At 41.6% G+C, this 21,100-nt stretch overlaps 1 protein-coding gene across 2 annotated transcripts in view; it reads right to left on the bottom strand.

Moving 5' to 3' along the window:
* Positions 1–615: 615 nt before the first annotated feature.
* The window catches only part of plcg2 (phospholipase C gamma 2), a 41,864-nt gene continuing 21,379 nt past the window's right edge, over positions 616–21,100 (bottom strand). For both annotated transcript variants that reach the window (XM_023956051.1, XM_023956050.1), the window contains exons 12-33: positions 20,940–21,025; positions 20,733–20,850; positions 19,064–19,232; positions 18,886–18,981; positions 17,143–17,229; positions 16,787–16,956; positions 16,478–16,678; positions 15,359–15,481; positions 14,309–14,489; positions 14,153–14,221; positions 13,962–14,071; positions 13,567–13,663; positions 12,596–12,668; positions 12,194–12,366; positions 11,418–11,520; positions 8,568–8,771; positions 7,035–7,174; positions 6,844–6,952; positions 6,428–6,595; positions 2,169–2,257; positions 1,933–2,090; positions 616–845 (exon numbers count right to left, since the gene is read on the bottom strand). In XM_023956051.1, coding sequence (XP_023811819.1) covers positions 806–845; positions 1,933–2,090; positions 2,169–2,257; positions 6,428–6,595; positions 6,844–6,952; positions 7,035–7,174; positions 8,568–8,771; positions 11,418–11,520; positions 12,194–12,366; positions 12,596–12,668; positions 13,567–13,663; positions 13,962–14,071; positions 14,153–14,221; positions 14,309–14,489; positions 15,359–15,481; positions 16,478–16,678; positions 16,787–16,956; positions 17,143–17,229; positions 18,886–18,981; positions 19,064–19,232; positions 20,733–20,850; positions 20,940–21,025 — 2,764 coding nt within the window. In that variant the 3' untranslated portion in view covers positions 616–805. The remainder of the gene's footprint in view (positions 846–1,932; positions 2,091–2,168; positions 2,258–6,427; positions 6,596–6,843; positions 6,953–7,034; positions 7,175–8,567; positions 8,772–11,417; positions 11,521–12,193; positions 12,367–12,595; positions 12,669–13,566; positions 13,664–13,961; positions 14,072–14,152; positions 14,222–14,308; positions 14,490–15,358; positions 15,482–16,477; positions 16,679–16,786; positions 16,957–17,142; positions 17,230–18,885; positions 18,982–19,063; positions 19,233–20,732; positions 20,851–20,939; positions 21,026–21,100) is intronic.

Genomic DNA, 21,100 nt, shown 5'->3' on the forward strand with positions numbered 1-21,100 from the left:
AGTTACATATTTGTCGACTGAGAGGAAGACTTTAAGCTGTGATTGGCACAGTTTTATTTTCATGTCTGTCAATTTATTTAGTTTGACTGTTAAGCATTAAAACGAATTGCTAAGCAATCAAACGAATTGCTAAGCAATCAAACAAATAATGATCTTTCTAAATGTCTTGAATTATTAAAAAGCATCAGTTAGATGTAATAAACAGACTTAAAATGAACGAAACAACAAGCTTCCGGTGTAACCCACTGACTGAATAAGTAGTAATTTAGCCAAAAGAGACCAAAAACTACGATACATTTCAATCAAGCACGTTTTATTGACTCATTCAGTGATCAAACAACAGAAGATGTTGAGATTTTCAGTTATCATCTGCCCTCATTTAGGAACTGGGGACATTATTTCATTCATTCATTGCCTTCAACTAAAAAGTACAGCAAAAGTACCTAAAACATCCACAAAAACAGCTTTAGGAACGTCACACAAAGTATTTTTTCACTTAAATACAGTTTTTTTTCTATTAAAATAAATATAACATGATGCAGACAATGTAAAGCTTCAATTCTGAAGAACAATTCTGTAAGGAAAATTTAACCAAAGCGCCCCCCCCCCCCCCCCCCCCCCCCAATAAATCCAATTGACGTGAAAATATTTAGGTGTGTGGGTCTCCTAATTTTTATAAATAAATACATATTTTCTGGCAGCTTGAGGCTGCTACTGATGGCATGATGGAAACTTTAAACAGATGAAACTGCGGGTCGGGGATCTCCGTGGGCTTCTGGTCTCAAACAGGTGGACAGGTAGCGCCTCAGGAATAGAACTTACTGCTGTTTGTCTTCTTCTCTTTTCTGCAGTCAAATACAAGCACATTAAAATAGTAAATGAATACATATTTTATGTTTTAAACACTTACGTTTAGTGGAGACAAAAGTTGACTTTTTAAAGCTACTTTTGGGTGATTTACTTTTTACACATAGAACATAAAAAACAGATTGTTTACATTTTGATAAATTAAAAACAAAATCCTATGATCAAATTTTAAAATGTAACTTGTTATGCAGTTTTTATTCAATGTAGAAGCTGAAGATTAAAATGACATAAAACAGAAATAAGGCTATTTTGTAATTACTTTTACCTCCAGTAGGGGAGCCACAGATTAACCAGGGGGAAAAAACAAACGGATAAACGTTCATATTCACTGAATTATCTAAGAATATGTATATTTTTTAATATATATTTAGGATGTGTCCACCACACAAATCAAAATTTAAATCACTTGAAAATTTAACTAATAGAAAAATATGATAACAAAATGTGAATAAAGATTTTACATGTATGATGTATAACTATAAAAGTGTGTGTTAAAATGTTTAAATGAAGAAAATGTGTTTTAGTGTGTCCCTGGATTAGTTTTATACTTTTAAAAAGCATAAATAACAGGAATATATTTTTTTTAACTTATTTACATCATATAGATTTTACTGAACAAAAATGTCAGAATATTGAAAAAGTTCACATATAGTAAATGGAATTGTTTTGTTAGCTGTTAGCGGGTCGGTTGTGACCCGTGTCCTAAATCAGCTCTGAAATATAACTTTTTAAAGGCTTTCTTTGTCACCATACTCCTAATTTCATCTGAAAAAAAGTGTTTTTTGTGTCAATTTGACATAAAAAAACCTAATATTCTAGTTTGTTTTACTTTTTTTTGCTGTCAACACAAAATTAAAACTTTATGAACTAAATTTAAATACTGAAAAAGAGATGAAAGAAACTAAAGTAAAACATTAGAGAATTTAATTAATAAAAAGAAACTTTACTGAGACAAAAATGAGATTTCTTTTACTTAAAATCAAAACCTTTCTATTAAATAGTTTTTCTACATTTTGATGCCTTTTTTGTGCAGCAGTTTTTCACAGTAAAGCGTGGACGCCGTACTTATGTCTCTCGCTGGCGTCCCTCACTAGCGGGTTAAATTCTCGAGGCAGACTGGAGCGAGAAATGTTGTTGTGAGTGTCGTACAAGAAGGGCTCGCTTTTCTCCGCCTGCTCGCTCTTCAGCTGCCGGGAGGAGGAGTACAGGTCCTCCTGGACCCTCTGTGAAACAAATGTCGGTCAGGAGGTCACGTTCATCACACAGAAACCTCTGATGATGCTTCAGCCGACAGGCCTCACCCCAGCTTGGTTTACGCTGATGTAGATCAACAGAGAGGCCAGCTCCAAGTTCTCGCTGAAGCCGTTCTTCAGAGGTACAGAGCGGTAACCTGTGAGAACAAGATTTACTTGACGCTTTGGCAGGGGGCGGAGCTAAAACATTTTACATGGAGGGGGCAGGAGGAGGGTAGAAGACTTTGGAAGGGTGGCAAAACATGACAGTGGGAGGCCATTACAAATGAAATGTTCAAAAATATGTATTTAGTAAAATAATTGTGTTTAATGTTCTTTTTTTAATGTTTGCAATGCTTAAAGAAGCTTGTAGTGATGATTTCTTAATCTCTGTCAAGGATGATACTAATATTGATTCAAAAATTGGATTGATAATAATCTACCCGACAGCTACATGCACGCACTGTGGTTCTGCACTCCTGTCCAGGCTCTCTGGCAGCAGGTATGTGCCGATTTATCAGTCTGGCTTAAGGTTTCAATCACTGCCTCACCGTCACTTTGTGTGCTTGGTGACATGAGTGCCATCGATATAGAAGAAGGATTAGCTTCTATCATTTTCATAACTCTTTGTATTGCCAAAAAAACTATTTTAATAAATTGGAAAAACAAGAAAAATATAAACATAAGTCAACACAGAAATCTGCTGTTTGATCATATCAGCTTGGAAAAAATGTCAGCCCAAAGCTCAAGTAACTTTGAAAGAATTCAATCTCTCTGGTCTCCTGTGGTTGACTCCATGACTTAGGGGGTGGGGGGCTTGGTCGTCGCTGCTCCTTGCCCTTCTGCCGTGGTTTGGGGTGGGGGTCGGGGCTTCTGGTGCCTGGCGGGGGCGGTGGGGGGCTCCGTTGGTCGGGGGGTCGGGTCCGGTGCCTGGGTGGGGCGGGCTGGGGCGCTGCGTGGTCCTCTGGGCTTGGGTGTGGGGGTGCGTGGTGGGGGGGTGGGGTGGTGGTCTGGCTTGGCTTGGGGGGGTGGTCCCTTTGCCTGTGCTGGGGGGGGTTGGCGGGGGGCCCTGCTCGGGTGGGGGGGGCCCAGCGGCGCCGGATGGGCTGCCCATCTGCACCTGGGGCTGGGATCGGCCCTTCCCTGGCTCTGGGGCGGGACGGGACAACCCTCTCGGGGCCCCCGGTCGCTCTGGGTGTCACCCGCTTCGGCTGCGGGGTCTGGGGTGGGGTGGGGTGGGGGGCTTGTCGGCCCTGTCCTGTGGGGGGGCGTTCTGGGGGGGAGGGGGGGCCCATTATTAGTACGGGTCGGGGGGGCTAGCGGGTCGGGGTCTCCGCTGAGGCAATCAGTGGTTGCCTCGGCCGGTTGGCCTCCTCGGTCCCGTCGAGGCCTGACCAGAGCTCTTCTAGGGCCGGCGTCTGGGGGTGGGGGCCTGGGCTTGCTCCGGGGGGGGGGGGCGACGCTTTCTGGCTCCTCTCTCTCTGTGTGGGGTGGGTGGTGCCGGGCCTGGGGTGTCGGCGCCTCCGGGGGTGGGCCCCTGGGCTGGGTGGCCCTGGCCCCTTAGCTGGGGGTGGGCTGGGGGACGGCTGTTTGACCACCGGGGGACAGTCTACCAGCTGTCCCCAACTTACCCCCTTCCTTATATAACCTCATATTAGGGTGAGGGGGTGGGGGGTCTAGCCTGCGATGCGCCTTGGGGGGGGGGCTACTTGGGAGTGGCCCCCCTCCTATGGTTGCCGTATGGAGTGGGCCCCCCCTCTTTCGGTTTTATTTGCACCTTAGACATGTAGGGTCCTTAGTAGGGGGGGTGCTTGGACATCACTGCAAGCAAGCGGCAGATGTCCTCCTGGCACCCTACCCGCCAATTTTAACCGCACCTTAGACATTTAGGGCCCCTTGGTGTGGAGGGTGAGGGGACATCACTGTGAGTAATCAGGAGATGTCCCCTTAGTGCCCTACTCGCCAATTTTAACTGCACCCCCCTTAGTACACACACCCCTCCCCCTTCAATATATACATTCAAACATAAACACACACACATGCACACAAACACCCTCTCAAACACCCATACACGCACACACATTTTACAAGGAAGGTGGGACCTGGGTCCATCTGTCCCCTACCCCTTCCCTGGTGGGGGGTGCGGGCCCCTTGGCGATGGCGGCCGTGTCCCTTGGGTGCCGGCTCCCTGGGGCCGGCGGTGCTCTCTCCGCACGGTGGGGGGGTTCATATTACACCTGAGCCGGGGGTGTTCGTGTCCCTGGGGGGTGGGTCCTGGTCCTTGCCCTTGGGCGCTGGGCCCCGCCAAACTTCCAACATGGCCGAGCCTGGTCGGGCCATATTTATAACATCCCCTGTGGGCCGCCCTTTTTTCCCCGGGGTTCCCCCCTCCTGGGCGGGGGCGGCGGGCCCCTGCCTTGCTCCTACCTGGACCAACCGTGGGCCGGGTGGGTGGCTGCCTGGAGTGCGGAGCGGGTCTCCCTTGGGGGGTCCTGGCTCGTACCTGGGGTCGGGGCGGGGGGATGCCCGGAACTCCTGGGTGGTGGTGGGGTGCTCGTCTGGGGCTGTGGGCGTCCCTCTCCGGTGGGGCCCTGCGTTGGGCTCTTCCGGCGCGGCGGGGGGCTGCTTTCCTGGCTGGGCTGGGGCGGCGCTCTCTTTCCCTCTGCGCCTCCCTGCTCTCTGGCTCTGGGGGCCTCGCGGCGGTCCGGCTGGCCCTGGCCTGGGTGGCGGTCTTGGTCGCCCGGGGGGCGGTTGTTCCCTGCCTGTTCCCGTGTGGCGTTGGGGGAATTCCGGCTGCTGCTGCGGCGGGGGTATGGGTGTGGGGGTGGCTGGGCGCTCCTCCTCCTTCTTTTCACATTCCACCATCCATTTTAGAAGAACATAAACACTCACCTGAGCACAGGTGTTAGCTCACCTTTGCACTAATAGTTTGCATGATTGAATGAATGAAAGATTTCACACTAGTTGGTTTAAAGGCATAGGTATGCGTTCGTGAACACTATCTGTTTTGTGTGCATGTTGACATGTGGACATTTTTGCGGCTAGCAGGTGTGTTGATAATATTTGAGTGTGTGTGAACAGGCCCCGCCCTTTTTGTACTACATTTGAACCGTACCGTAACGATAAACAACCAGTAAACCTGTCTGCTCTATGCTGCTTCATGGTCTTACCCCCCTTCCCCTCCTATTATCACCCTCCTACCCCCCCCTCTCTCTAACGTCCCTCTCTCTTCTTCCCCTCTTTCCTTTTCCGTCCGGTCCAACACCAAAGATTTTCAAACATGATTGAAATTAATAAATTTTGGCCTCAATTACAAAAGGGGTTTATTCAGACATACCTTTGGTTTGTCTGAAGATGAATAACCCCTCTTGTTAAAATAAAATATGTCCAACACAAGAGGCCCTCAGCTCTCATCTGTTTGCCTAGCTGTTGGACAGGACAAGTTAAAAAAAAAAAAAAAAAAAAAAAAAAAAATTGGATTGGAAGTCCCCCCTCCCCCCCTGGCCCCCTGTGTCTAGTTTAAGAAGCAAAACAACACTGCTGATTTACATTAGAGCAGCCTGTAGGGATGGAATCCCCAAGGGTTTTTATTAAATTTAAATTCCCAAATACCAAATAAAAGGCTACTCCAATGAGAAAAAAAATCATAGTCATTTATTAATAACCCAAATACACAATTATAACATTTTCCCCCTAAACTTTGTGTTTTCTCAATCAAGACGACATAACTTTCTGTTACTGTTTTTGATGGTGACTTTTAAAATTTGAGAATTGATTACACAGCAAAGACTATGAAAATAAAAGGTAAAAACATCCTTGTTTTATCCTTATTTACCATTTCGCAAGAAAAATAATCGTATCATTAAAGTTATACAATTCCTAAATAATCTCTAAGAAAACATATTTTAGTGACTAGAATTGCTTTCCTTAAAAGAAGAATTCTTGGTTAGACCATTTTTCTAACCTCACTGGCAGATTACTTTGGATTATTTAGAGAAAATGTTTGAAATTTTAAGAATTATTGACTTATTTCTACGAGGCCTGTTTTTGCAGTGTAATGTCATCATTATATATACCATTTGACGGATTTTGTTTTGTTTTGTTTTTTCGTTTCAATTTTTAAAAATGGCAGTATAATAATATTGAATAAATAATGATTAATAAGAAGTGATGTCCACTGAGATCAAAACAGTGACACGAGAACCAAACATTTGTGTAAAATAACGTTTAGAGTAATACAGCACTTGTGGCATTGTGTCTGTTTATGTTACAGATGAACAAGTGTGTGCAGATGTGTGCACAGACAGTCTCGCTTGCTCATGTTCTACCTGAACGTAGGCCTATGACAGGAAATGTGGCCTGAGCCAGGAAGTTGGGGTCTGAGAACATGTCTTCTTCGTTCACCACGAAGCGCAGGAAGGTGAGTTCTGGCTCGTACACGGTGAACTCCACGGGCTCAGCCGGACTTTTCCAAACTGGGTTCAGACCGTTGTCATCTGCAGACGAGAATTTTGATTAAAAACAATCTGGCATAGAATGTTTATTTCTTTGTATAATCCCTTCCTTTATGTTAATTTGTAAAGGCAGATTGTATAAAAACCCTTTATTCACAGATTATATTTTTACAGATGTAGGCAAAAATATATTAGGAAATACGTTTTGGAAAGTTTCAACCAAGAAACCAAGCATTTTATAGATCCGTCTTCAGTCCGAGAGCATTTCCGGTCTTTCTCCATAATCTTACGGTAAACAATGGTCTTAAACTTCTCTTCTGTGTGTCCACACAGCTCCACCTCCACAAACGGGCTAGCGATGCTGCGTCCAGGTCTGGGGAGGTGTCTGGCTGCGATCACCTGCAGCAAACGACAGATTTTAATCCTTTTTGAGACCAACAGTTTTGTGGTTAGTTTGTGTGTGTCTGTGCAGTGGGCATACCTTGAGTTTGATGTGGTACTTGACCTTCTTCTTCTCCTGATAGGGGTCGTAGGTGTCGGAGCGCATGAGCTCCGGCTGCAGCACGTATCCGGTGCGTCCGTTCAGGTTGAAGAGGGCTGTGTTCAGCTGGGTGCATTTATCTGAGTAGAAAAGCAAAAACCGTTTTGTTTGCATGTAATTGGTCCTGACTGGTGAATTCAGTAAATATTAAATGGATGAGCAAATCCAATCAAACTTTATTTAGGACATAACGTTTTTCTAGTTTGAGCATTGCGACAGAAACAGACCAATAAACCCTCTGTATTATGACTGTGTGATTTCTTTTTCCTCTAAAAACTATTCATTTAAACATTCAGATAATTTTCTCTGATTTTAAACAATCCTAAAGACATATTACACAAGCTTTGTCAAATCCTGCATGTTTCCATCTTTTGTTTAGCCACAAAAAACAAAAAAATCAGCTAAAATACTAACACTGCAAAGTAAAGTCCACAAATAATAACAGCTGTGATTTATGTATTGGGAAGATATAAATATAGAAAAAAATTAATATTCTAAAAAGACAAAAAAGGATTAAGGCAACAAGCGGCATTGTATGGCAAAAACCTATTTTCTTAACATTCTTTTGGTTTTATCTCCATAGCAACCATTTTATCTTTTGGTCCCCTGGGGGTGACGAACAGGTGTATGTAATTTTTAGAAGAATCAGAAAAAGTACATTTTTAAATGTCCTTGGCAACTGATTTTTTTTTTTGTTCACCACGCCCACATTCCTGGTGTGTTCATATCGTATGCTAGGTATTTTTGTCCTGCTTGAGCCAATGATTCATGTATTAAACCTTCACAAAATTCTGGAAAAATAATGTGCGAGCAACAAGGGAATGCCACTTTAGCGAGCTCGCCACGCCGAACCTTATTTACAACAATAAGTAGCTTCCCAACGATGCTCCAGGAGTCAGGAAATCCTTAGAAGTATAAATTTGTAGCTGGTGCTAAAGGTGATTTTCTTTCTTTTTTATTTAAGATTAATTTAAACATTCAGATATTTTTACTTGTATCCAAGGTCAAAGGTCAACAAACCCTGGTAGTGGTTGTAGGACTTAACCTGACGTGTGAAATTTTGTGTAGATCGTTTAAACAAAATTTTTCTTTTCCCATACTGTGGAATAATGTGAAAATTGCCAAATTTCACACTTTGCCACAATTTTTTTTGAGCCTCATCAGAAATTTTGGCTCCATTTATTTCATTTTTATTGTTTTTATAATTTCTCCCTCTGTGATGTCATACATTTTTATAGGTGTGTCGTGCACTGTGTCAAAAATTCATTTTCACTGGGTGAAGGTTTTTATAAATCGTGGCGAGGATAAATTTTTGCTCAGAGACGCAGTAAGAAAGAAGAAATGCAAAAATAATCTGATCCTCGTGTACAGGACTGCTACGGGACATAAAAACACTTTTTTTTATGAATCTCCTCACATTTATTTGCTTTTTGTTTTTTTCATTTTGACCCAAAGTTTGACAAAATCCTTAACCTGCAGTCTGGAAGTTGAGGGCCACCATGTGGCAGCCGACGGCCCACATCGGGTAAGGATCGTAGTTGGAGGACTCCACGCGCTGGGACTTGGGGTAAATGCGACTCAGAGCCTTGCGGTTGTACTGCAGGAACTCCTTGGTGCGACTCTTGTTTGGCAGCTTGTTCTCTATGAAGGAGCGCACCTCTTTGTATGTGTAGCTGTCTACAGAAAAAGAGAAAGACAGCGTTTAACAGCTGGGGGGTCCAATTTTGTTCACTGCAGCTGCAGTGCAGTTTGGACAGAGGTTCCTGTGGACTTCTCTTTTATTAGCAGCTGCAGACACTGACAGAAAATGCTGCATACACAGTGTTGATATTTCTAAAGATATTCATTATGTTTTTAAGAATTAATTTCAACGAGCCACCATTAAAATATGTTAAAAACACTCTTATGAAAGTAATGTTTTTAACATGTTCTTGTGGCATTTTTCTAATGATGAGGACAAATATTAAGAAAATTAAGCTTAAACTTGCATTTTCTTAGTATTTCTTTATTCAAATTGTTGTGAATCAGGAGCAGATGAAAAAAAATGCAGTTTGAAAAACGCTTATTTGTGGAGTAGAAAATAGCTCTCAGGCCCCTTAGAAATTAGTCAAAAATTCTTAGAACGAAAACAAAAAAATCTTTATATAAGCACAAAAATCTCCCAATTGGGTAAAAAAAAAGTCTTACCAAGAATTCCTATTTTAGGAGAAAAATTCTAGTAGTTTAGACACCCATCTATCCATTTTCTTAACCTGCTGTGTCCCTATCGGGGTCCCAGGGCTGCCAGAGTCTAACCTGGCTGCTGTTAGGTGAAGGCGGGGTGCACCCTGGACAGGTTTCCAGTCACAGGGCCACACAGTCACCCACACTAACACATGCACACCTGGGGGAGAATTTAGAGAAATCAATCAACCTATGAAGCCTGTTTCTGGACTGTGGGAGGAAGCCAGAGTCCCCGGGAAAACATGCAATTGAATCCGGGGCCAGAGTGAGCTGAAAGAGCTAACTCTAGAGTAACTCAGACATGCTGTGTTGAACTAAGATTTTTTGTTACTGAAAAAATTTCTTCATAATTGGTATTTTTCTTGCAAAAAAAAAGGATAAATGTTGTTAAAACAAGGGTTTATTTACTTTCTTAAGATTCAGTTTTTGCAGTGCAGCAACGGGGGGGGGGGGGGGGGGGGGGGGGGCGGGGTTGCTTCATGCGAACAATTCAGCCCACAACTCAGGTGAATTTCTAATCAACTCCTGCCGCTCTGCAGAAACTATGTCCTAGAAAACGACATTTTGGCTAAAAATGGCATAATCGTAATTAAAAAATCACTGGGAACGCTTTTAAAAATAGATCAAACAATGATCGGAGTGAGAAATTAAAGAATATTGATGAAAAACTGCTGTTTACATTGGCCAAAAAGTGGACAGAATCACGTACGAAGCTTAAGTGAAATCACTGAATTATTTCACAGTTAACTCTTGGTGTTCAAATATAAATTGATGCAAAAAAAAAAAAAATCATATCTTTGTTCGTTTATGAGAGTCGCTGTACCTGAATATCTGTAATAAAGCGGCTGCTGTCAGCCTGAGATGGTGTGGATGAGATACAGTCAGACAGGAAGCTGTTAGACCTTCAGATCTTTTCCTTTCATCACATCCTGTTTCTTGTTCTGGTGGAAAAACTGATGCTTCAGCTTCTCACTGAAGGTTTCATTTTTTCCTCTGTGGAAATTTACTTTTTTTTTAAGTGGAAAGAAAAAACAGCATTTCTATTTATGTATTTTATTGTTCTAATTTTTTTCTTAAAAAAACAGATCACCCACAGCTTCTTCTATGAAGCAGAAACGCCGCATTTAAGTTTTCACGTAACTTTAAATCAAGTTCTTTATGCATAGAACAGTTTATTATAGTTCCCCTTTAATTACTGTACATTAAATAACAAACTTGATTGTTCTTTCTAGAACCTTACCGATTTCACTTTCTGTTTTATTTTGAAGCATTCTGCACTACAAAAACTGAATCTTAAGAGTGTAAAATGACCCAAGAAAAACTGTCTTGTATTTTGTCTTGCAAGAAAAATATTATAAAAAAGTTTTTCAACAGCCTTTTCAAGAAAACATGTCTGAGTGACTTGAATTTTCTTTCTTAAAATCTGAATTCTTGATAAGAATTTGGAGGAATTTCTTTTTATTTTTTTTTATTTTTGCTTATTTAAAGAAAATCTACAGATGGGGTAAGAATTTTTGACTTACTTCTGATGCTACGTTCAAACCGACCTAGGAAACCCACGTTCAAGCCACCACTTCCAAAAAAAGTCTATGTAAACCTGCATATGCACGTTTCGGACATCCACGTTCAAACTCTTGCGTTCAGATGCCGCTTCATTTACATTGCAGTTACACAATAATTTATTATCGACTGTTTACTGGCGCTTGTCCGCTACCTACAGTGGGATGAGGCACAACGTGAAATGTCAGAGCGTTGCAAATCTTGCTCCAGGTTTTTTCTTTCACCGCTCTATTCCGATATTCGAACGAGTTGATGTCAAATAATTCAAGAAAAAGTGCAGAAAAATTGCAATAATTAATTTCTTCTTTGTGATCATGTTTACAGAAGTTGGCTTTCGCAGCCAAGACGTTTAAGTGGTTGAACTTCCAGCGCGGGATCAATGATCATGGAGCCCGAACCGGACTTGAACACGTGCGTTAATAACAGCATTTTAACAGCTTCTTTATGAGCTTGAACACACAAATATGATGGAGTGAAATGTAAAGAGCTACTCTACAACTGCCTCCCCACCCACCACCCCTCAGTGTTTGTTCATTTTACCAAAACGGTCTTTCTCCTTGCTCCGGGGCTGACAGTAGACCACCAGGTCCGACATCTCCATGGCAACCTCTGCCTTCTTCTCCACTTCCACTTGCTGCTTCATCTGGGATCGGACACAGAAACAGCCACTTCCTGTTTTTACACTGGTGCTGACAGACCTGCAGTCAACCAGGCCTTTGTTGCTCTGCAGTGGCCTGGATTCAGCTTCAAAACACGGCATCACGTTTATTGGCATCGACTGACTAAACCACAGCGTCTTTCGTTTACAGAAACCTTACTGCCACACGGACAGATTATGAGATACAGGGGCCTCTTGGTCGTCTCCAAAAACCCCCAGAGGTTTTTTTTTTTTTTTGCATGTCTGTTTGGGTTCTTTTGCCCTTTCATGAAGCAGTTTGAAATGTAGTTTAGAACATTGTGACATGTTTGCTTTTGGGTTGGTCAATTTGTTGTTTAGTATCTCCCTTGTGCGGGGGATGACCCCACAAGATAGCACAAGGGGTATTATGTTTTCTAACATTTTGTTTGGGCACATGTCAGTTTTTTAAATATCATCTTTTAACCACTATTTTGAATTGATATAATAAATAATAATGTTGCTTCTTTTCATTTTTTTCATCAATATTTAACATTTTAAGTGTCAACACTTTATAACGTATTTTTTTTCTAAGTTCTCTGGGACTTTTGTTTTCAGTTGGTATGAAAAGCTGTTGGTTAAAATTATATTGACCTTTAAGCCTATTCTGATCTCATCACATACATTCTGTCACACTGACCTCTTTGTCCTTGTTGTACTTGTTGCTTATGGCCCTCTGAGAGATGTCCCAGGCCACTGTGTACCATTCAAACAGCTCCTCCAGAGAGTCTGCGGCCAGGTCGAACTGCACGCTGTCCAGGTCCGTGTTATTCACAGTCAGTACGTGGGATTTCCCACTTTTACCACTTTTTACTGCAAAGAACGACACAAGTGCACGTCAGACGACTGTCATGTGAACCAACGAGCCCCGCTGCCCAGGGACCGGCAGCCTGGGCGGCGACGCCACTAGCTCCTTCAAGCGCTAAAACCTTTTTCAATAAATGCCAAATTTTCGAAACGTTTTGAACTTGTCGTGTTTCCATTAGGTGAATCTATGCCAAACCGAAAGAAACAAAAAAGACAAATAAATGCAGGAACTCACAGTGTTGAATGTTACACTTGGAGAGGTCCACGATGCCCTTGCATAGTTCGCCCAGTGGGTTGTCCTCCATCTCCTGTTTGAATACAAATCAGTTTCAGTCCCTGCTCTGATATCTATGGAGCCCTTCATCTGACATGGGTAAAAAAAGAATTCCCACAAAGTAGGATTTTGTTACTACGATAAAGAACTTCATTCCCTCAAAATAGTTATTTGTTCGACCGAAGAAATATTTAAAATCCCCAAAGTGGACTTTTTTTCCGCATGAACCAGATTACCATAGTAGTACCACAGTATTACCACAGTAGTAACGTGTCAGGTAGTCTCTTTTCTCGATAGCCCCAATTTTGTGGAACAGGACGCAAATCTTCCTATCTACTTTGATTTGCCAAGTAACACTTTGTATTAGTAAAAAGGGTTGTGAAGCTGAAATCGCCAGCCAGCTGGCTTCAGAAGGGGAGCAGGGGACGTGGAGGAAGGAGCAGGGAGTGATGCAGATTTTACATTTGTAATTAGCCAGCATGATTGCTCCAGCCCCAAGGGCCCTGCAACAGGCTGGCAACCTGTCCAGGGTGTGTCCTTCGTTTGCCCAACAGACAGTCTCCAGCAACCCTGCAGAAAATTGATGCAAACTGTCTACCTGTGCAAAGTTTTTGGTAACTTGACTCAATTATTCAGAAAAAAAGTGTTTCCATTGCAGTTTTGCAAAATGTGTTAATTTCGATACGCCACACAATATGTGTTATTTATACTATTGCTTTAAACCACTTGTGTTATTTACAGCAAATATGTAACCAGAAGCCTTTAGGTTTATTTCCAGTTGAAGGTACGGGGTGTGTACAATGTCACAAATATCTTGAGAGAACGAATTTCTATTTCGTGGGAATTAATTGGTAATTTTTTTTTTTTAAATCAATGTCAGGTCTTGGGCTCCGTAGATTTCAGCTCCATTCTGGTGTTCGCCTGAGCCTCACCTTTGACTTTGTGTCAGCCTGTCGTTGGTCAAACACTTCCTCAACGTAGTTTGCCGGAAAGAAGAGCTGTATCCTTCCACCACAGTCACCTCTCCACCTGAACGGAGAACACAGAGAAACCTTTCTTTGTGTTTGCATTGTAATCCTACAGAACCACAAATGCCTGAGGGGACCTAAAGTTAAAGAACAGTGTGAGAAATCGTTCAGATATTTAAAAGAATTACAGAAACCCCCCAACTGAACTACATGGAGCAACTAAACGGAGACAGAACACGACCAATCAAATGCATTTCCTTTTTCTTTTTCCAAACAAAAAAAAAAACATTGATGCAAGCAGAAATAGTCAGATGTGAAATCTGCAGACGGTTGTGTATGCAGTGTGTTTGTGGACGTACCACCCTTCACTCTCCTTGAACACGTTGTGTATCAAAGCTCCTTTGGAAAAGCTGAGCTCGTCCTGCCTCTTTGCTGTGTAGCTGTATATAGCTTTAACTGTGTTTTGAGGCTAAAAAAACAAAAATAAATCATCAGTGGTGTAATCAACGAAAACAGTACAGACGAGCATGTGTGAGCGCTGTGTGCGCACCACGGCTGGCTCGATCTCGTTGGGGTCCACGTAGGTTTTGATCTCATACAGAGACGCACATTTGTCATCCTGTGAAGCACATTGGAAAGAAGAAAGCAAATGTCAGCAACATTTGAATCGCAGAGTATTTCCTGTGGTCTGCCAGCAGAGACTCACGGTGATGAATCGTTGCACCAGCTCAGGCGTGACTGGGTAGCGTAGCTTGATCTTGCGGTACAGAGGCTTCTTCTTGTAGTAGTTGACCAGCTCAACCAGGCTTTCGAATTCTGTGGTGGAGCCCAGCAGGAACATGCCGCCTTCTTTCTGGATCCGGCAGTGCTTGACCTTTCCGTCACCTCTGAGGTACAAAAACGGTGAAAACTTAGAGTTCAACCCAAAAAGCAATTTTTATTTTGCATTTATGAATCAGACAGGGCGACCTAGTAAACTTCTGAAATAATGAAAAATGAACAGAAAACGTAGCATTTCTTTGTTTACAGTCCTGGTAAAAAAAAAAAGGATGAGTAGAATAAAAAATAAGAACTACGATGCTGAGACGTTTTCCATCACAAATCCTTTCAATATAAAAACAAGTATTCTGCGGTAAAACTGCTCTTTACTCACCAGCTCTTTGAAAACTATTTTTTGAAATATTGCAGCTTGTATGTTTCAAACAAAACGGTAGCGGGAAGGAAATGATTAAAATTATGAATAATTTTTACCGGATATGATTTTTAAAGATGTGTATTGTTTAGAAAAGGATTTAGAGAAAATATAGTAACCCCCAAAGGTGCAAGATAAAAAAAAAATTGGAGCAATATTTAGAGAGATGTTTACAGTAATAGTTGCAGTGAAAATATATTTAAAAAAAGAAGAAATTGGCTTCGGCAACGGCCCTTTTTCTCTTTCAAGCTGTTGAGGGTTTCTCTAACAAAACTATTTGTTTGGTTAGGTTTTGCATATTTCAGTTATGGTATAAAACAACAACAGACAAATCAAATAAACACTCGCTAATAACAATAGTCTTTAAATAATTTACAATTCAGAAAAACAAGGACGAAAAAAGTATTCATATGACAGAAATAAAAAAAAAAGTTTAATAAAATCAATATCTTTATGAGGACTATATCTATATCACCAATATGTCATAAGTATTTGTTACAATCATGATGGGGCTCAGACATCAACATTTACCTTTACATGGTTAAAAAAACACTCTGTTCATACCTAAATGTGATGGCAAAGGAGTCTGGCTCTCCTTCTCTCTGTCGGATGAGGAAAGCTCCGTCTCTGGGAATCCTCAGAAGGTAATCCTCTGCCTGGCCTCTGCTCAGGTTACTGTAGAACCATCTGCACAGAAAAACATCAACACAGCCCATGAATCATTCTGGCTATGAACAAGCAATTGACTCCCGATTATTCTACTAACTAAAATGGGATTTTATTCATGTTCCAGTAAAACAATAATTAAAGCCGTGAGCGGCGTTGTATGGCCTGCAGGCGCGACCCGCCTTCATGGCTGACCCTACTGGCAAAATGGCAGCTTTTCTGTTGGTTTTATCTCCATGGCAACCGTTGTTTTGGGTCACCTGGGGGTGACGAACAGATCAAATTTTTAGAAGAATTGACAAAAGTACATTTTTGAATTGCCTTGGCAAAGTGAGTTTTTTTTTTTTTTTACCACGCCCACATTCCTAATATGTTCATATGTGACGCTATACATTTTTGTCCAACTTGAGCCAAGGATTCATGCATCCAATTTTTACAAAATTCCGGAAGAAAATGTGCAAGCAGTAAGCAAACGCCACTTTAGTGGGCTTGCTACTATTAAAACTAACAAACTTTAAATGCAACATTTTTTTCCCCAAGTAGCTCCCTAATGATGCTCGAGGAGTTAGGAGATGAAAGATGGAAATCCAAAGGCGGAGTTTACATTTGTAGAAGGTCCTAAAGATGTTTATTATTATTCTTAATTCAAGATGGCTGCTTCTTCCTGAGGTCAAAGGTCAATGAAACTTCAGTTGCGGTCGTAGACTTAAATTGGTGGCATGTGTGTGTGAAATTTTGTGAAGATTGCTCAAACTAAAGTTTTCTTCCCCCACATTGTGCAAAAATGTTAAAATTGCCAAATTCCACACATTCCCACAAAATGGCCGTAGGTCCTGTGACCATCCCATAATAATTTTAAAACATGTTTTTGGGGGTTTTCTTTAGTGGATTTTACTTTTATACTCCAATAGGAGATTTCGGTCGCCTTAATGTTTTTTATGGTTTTGCCTGCTGTGATGTCATCTTTATTTTCTTCTTCTTTTTTTTCAGGACTGATGCTGATGCTGCAGGACGAACCCTTCCTGGAGGTGAGAGTCCGGCTTGGGCACGGCGTCGGTTAGGCGCAGCTCGAAGTCCTGGCAGCGCAGCGGCATGTCTTTGTAGTGCTGGATCAGAGAGTACACGGTGGGGAAGTGCAGGTTTGGAGTCAGGAAGAAGTACGTGTGACCCCCCTCTGAACCAGAGCGGATCCTGCAGTGCTGGACTCTCCCACCCCGCCTGCAGAACAGACAAGTAAAAGTCTTTCTCTGCCTCTTTAAGGTTGCTAAAGGAATGCTACTTCTTTGACTTTGCATTTAGAGGTGACATAAAGAAGCGGACATGTACCAAAATGACAGCGTATAGTCAGTGACGTAGGTGTCACTTTGTCGGACCAGGAAGGTACCGTCTCGTCTCCCGGTCTCTGTGCAATACTCATGGATCCGCCGCTCAGCCATCTGCCTGCCCTCCTTCATCTGACCATGAAACCACGGCTCCGAACAGTGCATGTCTTGGTACTGAGGGACGGAACAAACCACAAAATATCTTCAAGATTTGTTCAGACAGACGTCAAATAATTTTCTCAATTTGGTACTTTTTTTGTTCCAAATATCTGCGTTTATTTTCAGTCCAGTGGGAAAAACATGTTCAGATACTTCATGTTTGTTTCCGTACATTCAAATATTCAGTTGAGCGACTTTTACCTTCTTGGGATCTTCCTCTTCCTGCTCGTACTCTTCAGCGTAGTACAGTTTGTCATCAGAGATCACACAGTAGTGCTTGTTCCACCGCTGGAAAAAAAATGGGAACCCCCTGTCATTTTTACACATCAGATCATGGTTATGGGTTAATTTCGAAGAACTCCTTTTTTGAAGACGATTGGTTGTAGCTGTAGCTACGTGCATCAAATTGGAGGGCAGCTATTTGGTCGGTCAGGGGTTGAAGTTTGATGTTAAACAATCATTTGCTGCGTTTTCGTTACACATATCCGCAAAAATTTATTGAAATTTTAGAAATGTTAAAAAAACCACAATTTCGCAATCACACTGTAACCATTAAATTATAATTATTCAAATAAACACAAACCAAGTCACATGATACTAGCGCTAGTACTAGCACTAGCGCTAATCATCATCTATCAAAGGAGACGTCGGTGTCTTCTTCAGGCTATGGAGTGGCGAGCTCCTTACACGTGGGAGGGGCTACGGATAAAGCCATTTTGGGAAATGGTGGTTGGGGATTTTACAGAGGAGCTGTGGATCCAACAATTCCACATGACACGCTCAACTTTGGATGAGCTGTGTGACGCTGTGGGACCTGTGGTGGCGCCCACTGTGCAGTGTGGTATCTGGTTGTAAGTCACGTGACTCATTTAGTTCCAAAAAAGTGTTTCCATTGCAGTTTTGCAAAATATGTCAATTTAAGTATGCCTAAAAATTCTTTTTAAAAAAAAATCCTCCTCCACGTGGAAATTTTCTTTTATCGATGAATTGCGAGCTTTTTTGAAATTTTCATCTTTCCAATGGGCGATTACAATGTTTTTTAATAAATTATATAAACATACACCGGGTGACAAAGAGAAGACCAAAATAATGTTCACAATTTGATTAAGAAACACAAAGAAATGGAAAAATTACATAAAATAAATGCTTCATAAGTGCAACAAAGAAAAGAAGCAGCCTTTTTTGATTGTTTATGACACATGTCCATCCACTTGTACTAATGGACCATTCACATGCCCTATTTGACCCCTGACTAAGGAAGTAAAGCACAAACAAATTAGAGTAATTAAAGTGTCCTTGTAAAGTCATAAAGCATTAAGGAAGCCTCTTCCAGGAATTAGCCTCATCCTGACAGTAAAAAACCTTTCACTTCCTTGGACTGCCTCTTTCTTATCATGAAATAACCATAAATACTTTTATCACATCACTTGGAGGCCATTACCACACATACACAAAAATACAAGCTTGCATTTGATAGTGTATAAGCTCATTTAACTTAATTCACTACGGTTTTTCTTTGCAGCACAAAACCACAAAGACCAGAACCACAAAGCTTTTCTTCCTGCAGCCTAAAAGAGCAGAAAAGCTGGAGGAAAAGGTTTGATCAAGTGTTCTCGTATACGCCGAAACGCTTTTTTCACGTATAAAATTCAGACAAGTTAAATAATATCTTTTATTGCATGTTTCTTTGGGTAATTTTTTTACAAATGTAATGATGATGCAACAAGATGTTGTCCGTCAGTGGTTTGTGATTTAAAAAATGTCATTAATTGTCTTTAATTATTGTTATTAAATGCCATAAAATGTATAAGCAAGAGATAGAAAAAGTACAAAAAGGTACAATTAAAAGGATTCAATTTATCCAGATTCTAAGTCGAGCACAATTTTTCACTGATATACAGAAATTCAAGACAAAAGATTTGAAGCTCTGTTTCTGGACTGTACCTGGTCCACAGGGTCCCAGATCTCAAGGTCTCCCTGCTTTTGGCCTTTCCTGAAGTCTTTGGTGAATCCTCCGCCCTCCACATTGAGCTTCTTGTGCTGCTCGAACACAAATACAGGTGTCATTTCTCACGCCTAGAACTGCCCCGACCCAAGAACCCGGACTTTCAGGTGTACGGACTTTGAGTACGATCTTTCCCTTCAGCTGTGTGGGTGACGGCAGCTGTTCAGCCATGTGCTCCACAGGTTCCGTCAGGAGTTTGTCTCCAAACACCTCCTTGAAGATCCGAGCCATCTGACGCTGCTGCTCTATAGGACAGTGCTCCTCTATGGACAGGATGAGCGGGAAACTACGACACAGGAGACATGAGGGCTGAAGTGAGTGTTTAAACTTAGAAAAAACAGGAAAAAGTCGGATAAAATTTGATTTAATGGGAATTTAATTGATCTACTTTTTCTGTGAAACAATGTTAGGAAAATGTCAAAGCAGTTTTATTTTGCAAAACACTGTCAATGTGCAAACTAAACATTTTGAGCCTCTAAGTAAAGTAATCAAGTATTTACAAGAAAAACAAAAGTCAACCAGACTCCTGTTGATGTGTTTTAGTCAAATTTATACAATTATTGACCTTTCATCGAATCAGTCCTGATTTATTGATCAGATTTTGATCTTTTGGTGATCTTATCCTGAATCCCTGTAACAAAAATATCTGCACTAAAGGCCGTGTCACACAGTCACTACTTACATTTTGCCCATTTTGCACATATGAGATTTCAGTCTTTCATGCGTAATTCATAAATGTTTCTTGCTTTTGTCCACAGATGTCCGTCGAGGGTTTTAGCCGACAGGTCTTTACGTGAATTTGGTTTGAGCTGTTAGAAATTTGTGGTCAGGTTTACACAAATTTTACGTAGTTTATGTAAGGGTTAATGGCCAACGAAGTGTGCATTATCACTTTTTAACGCACGCCGTGGACGGTGGTTATAACTGTGCGTTAGCACTTTTTAATGCACACCCAGCAGATAATCAGAATCGAGTATTCACCCGGACCATGGTATAAACGCAATTTTTACTAAATCCTACGCAAATGTGTGAGATTTTTTTTGCGAGATGCATGCACAGATTTTTGTGGCTTTTCACGACCGTTCCACGTATGTCTACCACACTTTTCACACCGGTGTATAACTTTTACATCGCATATACGGCCTAGGCATTACGTTAAAATTACTTATCCCATGGTCCGGGTGAAAACTCAATTCTGATTGTCTGCTGGGTGTGCATTAAAAAGTGATAATGCACATTTATAACCACACGGTCACATACCATAAATGTTTTGTATCACTGCGCTTGCTTCTTTAAAACAACCTTTTGCTTCATCATCTGGACAAAAACAAGCGGTAAGAGGTAAACTTTCTCTCTGAACTGATGCTTTTATTCAACTCATCGTGACGATCAGCATAGATATCTCTTTCCTTGCCGCTGCACTCGAGGTCCCCGCCAGTTGAGCCGGCAAAAGGGCGCGATAACATGACAAAGCGCCGCACCACGTGACAAATAGCCCGCTTTTTGTGAAAAAAGCAATCCGAACCAAAAAATAACAAGAATAAAGTACTAAAAACTGATTGAATAGTTGTTTCTTTTGTAAGTGACCAAGGTATAAGTGGGTCAATGGCTCTTCTATGCTGTCATTCATGTTTGGCATTTTGTGTAAATCCTTGAATCCTTCTGGATGCGCTCCAGTCTTCCTGCTCCTGGGCTTATCTTCCCTGACCAACCGTAACAATCGAAGTTGGTGAATATTCAATAAAAAAGGAAGGAAAGAAAAGACAGAATTTGTCCAAATTCCTACTCTGAGGTGACAAAGGCATGTTCATTTATGGCTTTGACCACATCCTCAAACTTGATTTTGGTTGTCCTCGTCCAGCCGTGATAGATGATTGGCTCCCCAGGACCTTCCCAGCAGTCCACTGTGAGGTTAGAGCACCAAACCACAACTTATGGCCGACATTATAAATAGTCACGAGTCGAAGAATAGAAAAAAAAGCAGAACACTGACGCTCAACGCAGCGACATCCCAGACGCAGGCAGCGGACGTACGCCTCAGTGGACGACTCGCTGCGAAGCTGATCTCCGGTCAGATACCTGGAGAAAAAGAACACACAACAAGGTCAACTAGTGTAAAACTTATTTCTATAGTAAATGTGCCTTTTACTGTAA

The sequence above is a fragment of the Oryzias latipes genome, chromosome 6 (genome assembly GCF_002234675.1).
Source record: "Oryzias latipes chromosome 6, ASM223467v1".
Lineage (NCBI taxonomy): Eukaryota > Metazoa > Chordata > Actinopteri > Beloniformes > Adrianichthyidae > Oryzias > Oryzias latipes.